The sequence below is a fragment of the Penaeus vannamei genome, chromosome 19, assembly GCF_042767895.1.
Source record: "Penaeus vannamei isolate JL-2024 chromosome 19, ASM4276789v1, whole genome shotgun sequence".
Lineage (NCBI taxonomy): Eukaryota > Metazoa > Arthropoda > Malacostraca > Decapoda > Penaeidae > Penaeus > Penaeus vannamei.
Window position 1 is genome coordinate 4,443,268 of NC_091567.1, and position 10,000 is coordinate 4,453,267.

General features: G+C 45.7%; 2 protein-coding genes across 6 annotated transcripts in view; one reads left to right on the forward strand and one right to left on the reverse strand.

The window, feature by feature from the left end:
* The first annotated feature begins 145 nt into the window (after positions 1-145).
* On the forward strand, positions 146-5,841 carry LOC113807007 (uncharacterized). Of its 2 annotated transcripts, none has more exons than XM_027358150.2 (5): positions 146-400; positions 2,269-2,410; positions 3,668-4,354; positions 4,643-4,816; positions 4,932-5,841. In XM_027358150.2, the coding sequence occupies exons 1-5, from the start codon at positions 240-242 to the stop codon at positions 5,100-5,102; spliced, it is 1,335 nt and encodes a 444-aa protein (XP_027213951.1). In that variant the 5' UTR covers positions 146-239; the 3' UTR covers positions 5,103-5,841. The 2 variants fall into 2 exon arrangements, with proteins under 2 accessions (XP_027213951.1, XP_027213952.1); XM_027358151.2 differs by having other exon boundaries at positions 4,646-4,816.
* Positions 5,842-5,906: 65 nt separating this feature from the next.
* Positions 5,907-10,000, reverse strand: part of LOC113807005 (uncharacterized) — a 6,342-nt gene continuing 2,248 nt past the window's right edge. For all 4 annotated transcript variants that reach the window (XM_027358147.2, XM_027358144.2, XM_027358146.2 and 1 more), the window contains exons 4-8: positions 9,768-9,971; positions 9,323-9,466; positions 8,896-9,045; positions 8,380-8,539; positions 5,907-6,759 (exon numbers count right to left, since the gene is read on the reverse strand). In XM_027358147.2, coding sequence (XP_027213948.2) covers positions 6,671-6,759; positions 8,380-8,539; positions 8,896-9,045; positions 9,323-9,466; positions 9,768-9,971 — 747 coding nt within the window. In that variant the 3' untranslated portion in view covers positions 5,907-6,670. The remainder of the gene's footprint in view (positions 6,760-8,379; positions 8,540-8,895; positions 9,046-9,322; positions 9,467-9,767; positions 9,972-10,000) is intronic.

Here is a 10,000-nt window from a genome sequence, read left to right on the forward strand (position 1 = left end):
CGGCCGGCCCCGTGCGTGCGGCCCCGGGTTGGGTGCGGAGCTTTATGGTGAAATCCGGTTGGTGGTCGGCGGCGTATGTCGGCTCGAGTGTCAAGCCGGTGACGACGTGGTTGGCGGAGCACAGCAGCAGGTATAAAGTCCAAGGTGACCAGATCCCACCAGGGTGAGGAGACAGCGCCGTTTGTCAGCAACACCACTCCGTCAGCACCGAGACGTCAGCCTAGCCAACAGTGGTCGCCATGAACAAGTACTTCCCAGGAATCGGCCGCATCGAGTACCGGCCCGATGCCGGTCCCGAGGACACCATGGTGTTCCGGCACTACAACCCCAATGAAACCGTCCATGGCCGTACTATGGAGGAGTGGATGAAGTTCTCCGTCTGCTACTTCAACACCTTCAGGTACTTTGCCCTTCGCCGTGGCAGTGGACTCGCGAGTGTGCTCACAGGGTTCAGATCACCTCCCTCTTTAAAGGTTTCTGCTAGCCACGGTTAGCAGAAAACCCTTCGAGATTATTTGCCTCTTACAAAATCAACATTTCCCCAGACAAATTTCATTATTCCCCTTAAAATATGATTCGATGACTTAGAAAAGAGTAATTCTGACTTTTATAGACCTAATGGGAATATATCTGATCTCACTCATACTTCTTTCATTGTTTATTAATTCTTTTAAAATTAAAAGATGGAGAGATGTAGAATATTTATATGTTAAGCTAAACATGAAGTCGGGGCAGTAAAACCGACCGAGATATACATTGCAAACAAGTGCTCGCCGTTTCTCTACAGACAATTCCACTTACCATGTGCAACCCCCTCAGAGAAGACTTTTGCTTTAAAGGTTTGGTTAGTTTATGACGAAAAACTCTTGTGAACAGAATAACATACAACACAGCAATCTACAGACCGTCAGTTAGGTTGTTGTGTCCATGTTGGCGAAGGCGCCCTAATCACTTCATGGAAAATTCCTGTCACAAAATCGACAACAAACTTTTTATCGTGAACATCTGCTAGGATTAATCTAAAACGCAATAAGATGCCTTTTAGAAGTGCGATCACACTTATTTGTCAGTCAATTGAACTAAAAATGGCGCATGGCATAGGAAACCGTGTTTCGGTCCAGCCTCAGAAAAGGGAAACTTGGCAACTCACTCCTGGCTTTAGAGCAATCCGATCCTTCACGTCTCTTGAGAAATAGATAATAAAATGGTGAAGGCACTGAAAAAAATAATAATAAGTGAGAGTTTGAGAAGGTTTTGAGAATGCAAAGTATATGTAAACACAAGTACTAAATGTGAGCTTGGCGAATCAGAGTTCTCTATGAGTCTGCTGTCAGTTGCCAGTTTCTTTCTTGCCTCAATCCAAATCATATTCGTCGATAAATTCGTACTAGCAACCTCTATACTCACATTTATTAAAGTCCATTGTGTATGAAACGCACCAACAAATCATTTCCGATAAAAACACAAATAAATCAATATATAAACAAGAGCCTCCGGGATAATACAGTAGTAACGTGTCGGTCTCTCACCCGAGGGGCCGGCGGTTATCGTCCCGCCCAGGCGCGAGAATTTGAAACTGTCGCCTGGATGTTACCGTTGTTGCCGAGTTCCCCTCACAGCCCGGACGAGGCTCAGCTTCGTATATAGGAGTTATCCTTATGATAAAGTGTCTCAGACAGGAGACACTAAATAATATTAAGTATACCATGGGTGATTAGTAACGGAAATTGATTATTCAGAATTTTAATATAGGATCATGATCAGATTAGAGTTAAGAAATTTCGAGGATTAGTGACAGTAATTGCAATCAATTGAAAGAGATAACTTAAAATTACTTTTATCTAGAATAATTAAAAAAATAAATAATTGAACACGTAACCCCTGAAACAGGTCACAATAAAAGCTATAACAAAAGATCATACTGCGCATTCAAACCACAAATCAACCGCGCACTGAAATTACCAAAAACACTACAATAATACGATCGTACACACCCTAAACATCGCACCCCCTAACGACCTCCTTTCACACCCCAACGACCTCACACACCCCAACGACCTCTCACACTATATCTCACGCCCTAACAACCTCTCGCACGCCAACGACCTCCTCTTACACCCTAACGACCTTCTCTCAGCCCCCCAACGACCTTCTCCCACACCCTAACGACCTCTTCTCACACCCTAACGACCTCCTCTCACACCCCAACGACCTCTCACGACCCAACGACCTCTTCTCACATCCCGAACGACCTCTCACGACCCACAGGTACTTGGGCTCGGACGACCACTATGGCGAGCGTGCGCACCAGCACCAGTGGGAGGATGGCTCTCGCTCCCTCGACAACTACAAGCGCCGAATGATGGCCGCCTTTGAGCTCTTCCACAAGCTCAATGTCAAATATTACTCGGTGGGTCTCTTTTGTTTTCCTCTGCGTCCCGTGATTATCCATTTTCCCTTCGTCTGTCTCCCTGCTATTCATCTTCCTTCGTCTAATTGGCGTTTTTTCTTCTTAGATCTTTCTTTCTTTCACTCACTCACTCTCTCTCTCTCTTACTCTCACTCTCACTCTCACTCTCTCTCTCTCTGTCTCTCTCTTTCCTCTCCCCCCACTCTCTCTCTCTCTCTCTCCTCTCCTCTCCCCCTCTCTCTCCTCTCCTCTCTCTCTCTCTTTCCTCTCCCTCTCTCTTTTCTCTCCCTCTCTCTCTCTTCTCTTTCCTTTTTCCTCTACTTCCTCTCTCTCTCTTTCTCCACTTCCTCCCCCCCCCCATCTCTCTCTCTCTCTCTCTCTCTCGCTCTCTCTTTCCAATTAGCTTTCTCCCCTTCTCCTTTACCCCCCTCCCTCCCTTCCCCTACCCTTTTCTATTTCTTCTCTCCACCTCTCTTCCTCCCTTGCATCATGCCGGGGTCAACACCCCCCCCCCCCGGCCTCAAATACATCCTCCTCTATGAACATGTCATGACTGTTCAGCAAAATGAATTATCCGCGGCGCGATAACGATCTATCAATCAGCTTTCTCTCTCTCTCTCTTTCTCTCTCTCTCTCTCTCTCTCTCTCTCTCTCTCTCTCTCTCTCTCTGTCTCTCTCTCTCTCTCTCTCTCTCTCTCTCTGTATATCTTCTTATCTACCTATCTATACATATTTATCTTCATCCCAACCCCTCTCTCTTGGTAGTGGTAGTATAGCAGTAGTAAAAGCAGTAGCAATGGTAGTAACAGTATTAATAGTTATTGTAATAGCAGGAGTAGTAGAACAAGGATAGTGATAATAGTGAGAATGATGATAATGATAATTATGATAGTAATATTAACAATGATAATGATAATACTAATTATGTGATATGATGATGATTTATGATACTAATGATCATGATAATAATAATAAAAATGGTAAGATATTACTAATATTACTAATAAAACGGTAACGATGCGTTTACCAAACCCACTTTTATGAAATACACATTTTAGAATATTGCCCCATGTTAGTATTTCCAAACATAATTTCCTTCCTGGCGAAAATATGAGTAACGCCAATCAGTAACGCAATACTATTCCATCAGAGTTATCGCCAGTCTCCCCTCGCTCCCGCTTGCCCTCGACCCCCCCCTCCCCCCCTGCCCGCAAAGACCCCAGCGTGACGCCCCTCTAACCCGGCCGCCTCCCGCAGGTGAGCGACCGCGACATGGCACCGGAAGGCGACAGCTTCGACGAGACCAACCGCTACCTGGACGAGATGGTGACCCTCGCATGCGACCTGCAGAGGCAGATCGGTGTCCGTCCAATGTACTTCGCCGCTGACCTGTTTTCTCACCCTCGCTACATGAACGGCGCTGGCTCCAACCCCGACGCCCACGTGTTCGCGTACGCCTGCGCCCAGGTCAAGCGCAGCATGGACGCCGCCAAGCGCCTGAACGCCGAGAACTTCGTGTTCTTCAACCCCCGCGACGGCTACCAGAGCGTCCTGCAGCGCCAGTTCTTCCGCGACATGTCTCACATGGCGCAGCTGTACCGCATGGCGGCGCAGTACAGGGATAAGATCGGCTTCAGGGGCCAGCTGCTGATCCAGCCCAAGCCAGCCGACCCTCGCCGTCACCAGTACGAGTCGGACGCCATGTCGACCATGCACATGCTGCGCCACTTCGGTCTCGACAAGCACTACAAGCTGTACATCAAGCCCGCCTTCTCTCGCCTCATGAGCCGCCCTTACGAGCACGACGTCTACATGGCCGCCGCATACAATATGCTCGGCTGCGTCGACGCCTCCGACAGCTGGCCAGAGGTGCGAGGAACGTCAGATCTGTGCGCCCGCAACGTCCGTGACGCCACATACGTCATGAAATGCGTCTTGGAACAGGTACGTCATGCCCCTTGTAACAGCCTCAAGGCCTCACAGTGCTATACTGTGATGGCCAAAGGCGGATAAGGTATCCTGTGAAATTTTATTGCTTATTACAAAACTATACTGAGAGTAACCTTTTCGCTTGACGACAGGGAAGATGGGTCATTGAAATTACACTGTCAAATACCTCATGAAAATTTTAGAAATGGAATGATAATGGTGTGGCAAAAAGCTAATGCACGTATATCAGGTGCATATGAACAGTGAATATAACTGCCTCACTTGAACTTCCTTCCCTTCAAGCAGAGCGGTCTACAGGGCGGTGGCTTCATCCTGGGCGGGCGTGCGCGCCGCGAGTCCACCGAGCCACGAGACCTGTTCCACGGCCACATCATGGCCATGGACACCTTCGCCCGCGCCCTTAGGAACGCCGCCCGCATGATCTCCGACGGATCCTTCAGCCGCAGCATCCAGCAGGTGAGTCCTGTTGTCTCCAGTATCTCAATCACACATGCAGTCAATACTAATGATACCCCTTTCACAGCCCGAGCACCCGCAGCCCTCTCACAGACACCTATTTCTCCTTCTGCAGCGGTACTCTTCCTACAAGTCCGGCCTCGGCGAGCGCATCGAGAAGGGCGCCGCGTCCTTCGAGGAGTGCGAGGACTACGTCCGCAAGTGCGGCGAGCCCCAGCCACAGTCCAGCCGCCACGAGCATTTCGAGAACATGTTCAATTACTATATTTTCCCTGCACGCCAATAGACCTTTGCATCCGCTGTCTTGCACAGATGGGAAAAACTAGTCAAAGCGGCCAATGCATTCTTATGCGTCACGGAATAACGTGACACATAAGACATCACACATATTAAATTCCCACGCAATGAAAAGGAAGACGAACAATATTAATGGTGCCAAGCTTGTCACCTTCCAAGAAGTCATCGACCGAGACTGACCCTCAGTACCTCACCCTCACCCGCTGTGGTCACGTCTACTGCAGGATAACTACAACTACTAACTATATATCAATTTTTCACCCTTTAAAGAAACAAAGCTAAAAAACAGAAAAACATAATTAATAACATATACATCCGAATTCACACTCCTGAATTTTCACATACATCTTGAAGATTTCTTCGTTATTCGAACACCACAAAAATAAGAAAACAAAAGAAGAAAAACGAAAACAAGAAAACCCTAGTTTAATGTCCTATTCGCACTTCGCGGTTCCCCAGCGAGTCAGTCGCCCGGGATCAGGAGATGAGGGCGTATCGTCAGCCCTGGGAAGCGGGCGTCTGACATCGCTGACGTCGCCAGCAGAAGCCGCCGAAGTCCCCAACGAGATGACGGATGTACTGTGAAACACGTTTTCATATATATATCATTGGCTCAGTGATTAACACACACGATCAAGATTATCTCTAATTGGGTTATGGTATGAAGATTTCTTTAGGCCTTCATTTTATCTGTAAATGCTTACGATGCAAATAAAAATAAAAACATCCACTTTCTTTTAAATACATACATCTGTGGTAAAGAATCAGAAAGGTTTCAATTATAAATCAGCGATAATACATACAAAAAGATCCATTTATTTTCATCACGTATCATGCAGCTGCATATATATACACACCTTTCTGAACACTGAAACCTAGAAAGCAAAATCAGCCATGAATCAATAAATATTTTTAAACAGACTGGCTCACTAACTTGCTACAGAATGAGATAGTTTTCAATCGAGGCTATTTCGTCCTGTGGTTATATAACAACGTTCTTCAGTGTAACATACACCTATACAGAATTCACAGTCTCTTCGAATTCTGGGGATGGGAACACCTCAACTCCACAGTCGCTCCTTCACTGTCAACCTCCAAGTTAGTCCTTCGCTACAGGAGAACTCCACACTTTCTTCAAGAGTTCTTTCTTCGCTATCTCCCTCACTATGTCCTTTCTTCGGCTTCTCCTTTGTCATATCCTTTACTATGACATTTCTCCGACATAGTCTTTGCTATAACCTGTCTCCGTCATATCCTTTGATATGGCCTCTCTACGTAATGTCCTTTGCTATGACCGTTCTCCGCCATCCTTCGCCTTGTCCTTTCTTTGCCATTCCTGTCACCATACCCATCATTATTTCTTGACTTCACTCAGGACTTCATGCCTTTTATTATGTCTTCCGCCATGTCCTTCGCCCTTTCGCTCGCCAAGCCCTTCGTTATCTCTTTTCTTCGCTAATTCCACGTGATTTCTTTCACCATGTCTTCCGCGGTGTCCTTCGCCCCTTCCTTTCATACTCTTCGCGACGTTCTCCACCTCCTCCTCCTCCTCCAGCGTCAGCGTAAGGCGGCGGAGCGAAGTAGGTCCTCCAGCGTATCCACACTCGAAAGGTTCCTCACCAGCAGTGGCCGAGGCGAAGCGGGAACTGGGGGAGATACGTGATATTATAGCAGCACCGCCAGCGCCTTCTGCACTCGTAGTTTTTTTTTCAGAAATACCAATGATTATAGCATTTACAATATGCTTTTAGAGTAGTGGTAGCGACAATAGCAGTAGCTGTAATAGTTGTAATAGCAGTTGTAGTAACAGAGGCCGTAATGGATTTTTTAAAAAGAATATCCTTAATCGTATTCTAGTAACAGCTGTGATAGTAGTTACAAAAGCAATAACAGCAGTTGTAGTAATAGCAGAAAGAGCAGTGATAATAGCAGCAATAGCCGAAGTAAGTGTGACAGAAGGTGCTGTGAAATAAGAAATTCGAAATACTGCGAACACATGAAAATGCCAAGGGATTACAATACTATAAAACGGATCTATGAAACACAGTAGTCATTCATGTTATATATAAGCGCCACCACTGCAGAACATACACCAAGCTGACATCGAGGGTTTACCACGACGAATAACATTTCAGAGAATGTCTACACCACACAGCAAAAGGATACTATCAAAGCAACGCTGATAAAATAACAATAACACTAAAAACGCAGGAACAAAAGTCTTTCGGTGTATGTCAAAAAATGTACAACAGGTTTGGAGGGAAGAAAATAGCTTGAAGACACGGATGACACGTGATACGTAACACAACATACCTTGCCGTAATGATGATGATGATAATGATGATGATGATGATGATTTACTGAATCTCTGTATCTATACAGAATTCACGCATAGGTCAGTTATGTTTTCTTTTAAAGATTCAACAATAACATTTTCAAATAACTTACAATAAATAATGTTAAATTAATAGAATGTAAAATCAATTAATACACCTCTATAGATCAATTTCAAATATATACACAAGCATGAAGAAATATATGGACGGTATGTATGTATGTACACATACATAAACGTGTGTGTGTGTGTGTGTGTGTGTGTGTGTGTGTGTGTGTGTGTGTGTGTGTGTGTGTGTGTGTGTGTGTGTGTGTGTGTGCGTGTGTGTGCGTGTGTGTGTGTGCGTATGTGTGTGTGTGTGTGTGTGTGTGTGTGTGTGTGTGTGTGTGTGTGTGTGTGTGTGTGTGTGTGTGTGTGTATGTGTGTGCGTGTGTGTGCGTGTGTGCGCGCGCGTGTGTGTGTGTATGCATATGTGTATGTATGTGTATATATGCATATGTATGTGAATGTGTATGTGTATCCGCATGTGTATGTATATATGTATGTATATCAGATTTATATGTATGTGTATGTGTATGTGTGTACATGTGAGCATGTGTATGTGTATGGGTGTACATATGAGCAGTGTATGTGTGTACGTATATGTATTATGTATGTATATATGTAACTATGTGCATTATGTATATATGTGTATAGCTATATGCATCATGTATGGGTGTAGGTATATACATTATGTATATATTATGTTTCGAACATTATATATATATGTATATATATATATATATATATATATATATATATATATATATATATATATGCATGTGTGTATGGATACAATAACACATTACACATTATCCATCTACCGGAAGGCCAGACCCACTACAGAGCATGCAAAAGCTGCCCACCTGTCATGCAGACTACAAGCACCCACCTTCCAGACGCACTCCTGAGGAAGGGCGCTGCTGGAGCTCATGAGAGGCCCAGAAGTCACTCTCGCCGCCGTGGTGCAAGTGCAGGAGCCTCTGCAACACGGGTCGGGCGAGGTGCGTGCTCTCCATTTCCGCTTGCAACAGCAGTCCCAGCGCCTCGGTCTTGCAAGGGGGAAAAGGAGATTTGTGTTAGTCTATTTGGTACGGTTTCAGTTTCTTAAAAGCCGGATGGTACAATGCACGCCTTGCCTTGAACGGACAGAACGGCAAAAAAATAAAACGCGTTTGATCTATGGTATTTCCTCCGCAAGTTGTTCATAGGAAACTTAAGCAACTTTGGTACGCATTTACACAAACTGATACATGAAATAATCTGCGCAGACACAGAGCATTAGACATGAAGAAAACAGCTTGCAGAAGATGCGATATGTAACATTATGATGTCTATGTAATGATTCCAAAGGGACGATTATATGTTCAGATTTTTCTTTCATGTCAAAGGAAGCTAGGAGACTCACTGTATGACTTAGCTTCGTGACTGAAGAGCTCTCTTCTCCCCGCATTTCTTCCTCTTCTACGTCTCCTCTTTCTTGGCTGCTCTCCTGTGTCTCCTTAGTCTCTCCTTCGCAATTCTCAAAAGACAGACGACATTCACACGGCTCGAGACGCTGTTGTGAAGCGAAACGGTTTTGGCTTCGCTGCTTCGGGCTCATCGTCGTTTACCACGATGAAACAAATGTGTGTGTGTGTGTGTGTGTGTGTGTGTGTGTGTGTGTGTGTGTGTGTGTGTGTGTGTGTGTGTGTGTGTGTGTGTGTGTGTGTGTGTGTGTGTGTGTGTGTGTGTGTGTGTGTGTGTTTATATATATAAACATGTATGCAAAACCATCATACTTCCCCTACTCTCATATATCCCCATATACCTTTACCAAAACGAGCTATACGCACAGCCAGGAGCAAGAGCATCTGCTTGAGTCTCCACCGTGTCGAGGGCGAGGTGGAGTGAAACGAGGCGAGGGCCGAGGGCAGCCCAGCGTACGGGAGAACAGAGTCTCGGAAGGCCTGCAGCACATCACGCCTCACGTCTAGACTCTGTCAGCAAAGGGACACTGTGACTCGATTTTGTATTAGAAAAGGGAATTTCTTCCATGTGTGGGGTATGGGAGAAACGATGCCATTATGAAGTATTGTGTGTTGAGTTCATTGCAATGGAAATAAACAGAAGTGAGAATAAGAATGAATAACTAATGTGTATGTATATATAAGTATCAAGAATGTATAGTGAATAACTTTAGAGCGCAAGAAATGACGACAAAATCGAAACGAAAAGGTACATCGTTCATTCTGGAATTAGCATTGTCAAGCGCTAGTGATATCTTCATCGAGAACGCACAGTGACAGGAGCGAGGAGAGCCTGCAGCAGGGGCAGCGTCGTGGCGTAGAGACAGGACCACGCCGTCAGCAGCGCAGCCACACGGTCCCCGTCCCTCGGGCTGGCCACTCGCACCGCCACCAGCCGCGTCCCCGTCGGAACCACCTGATGACGCCACGTCCCCGTCAAACTAGCTCCCCCTCCACTCATCACCAGGACCGTCAGCTGTGTCGACAGGAGCGGTCTTTCCATCA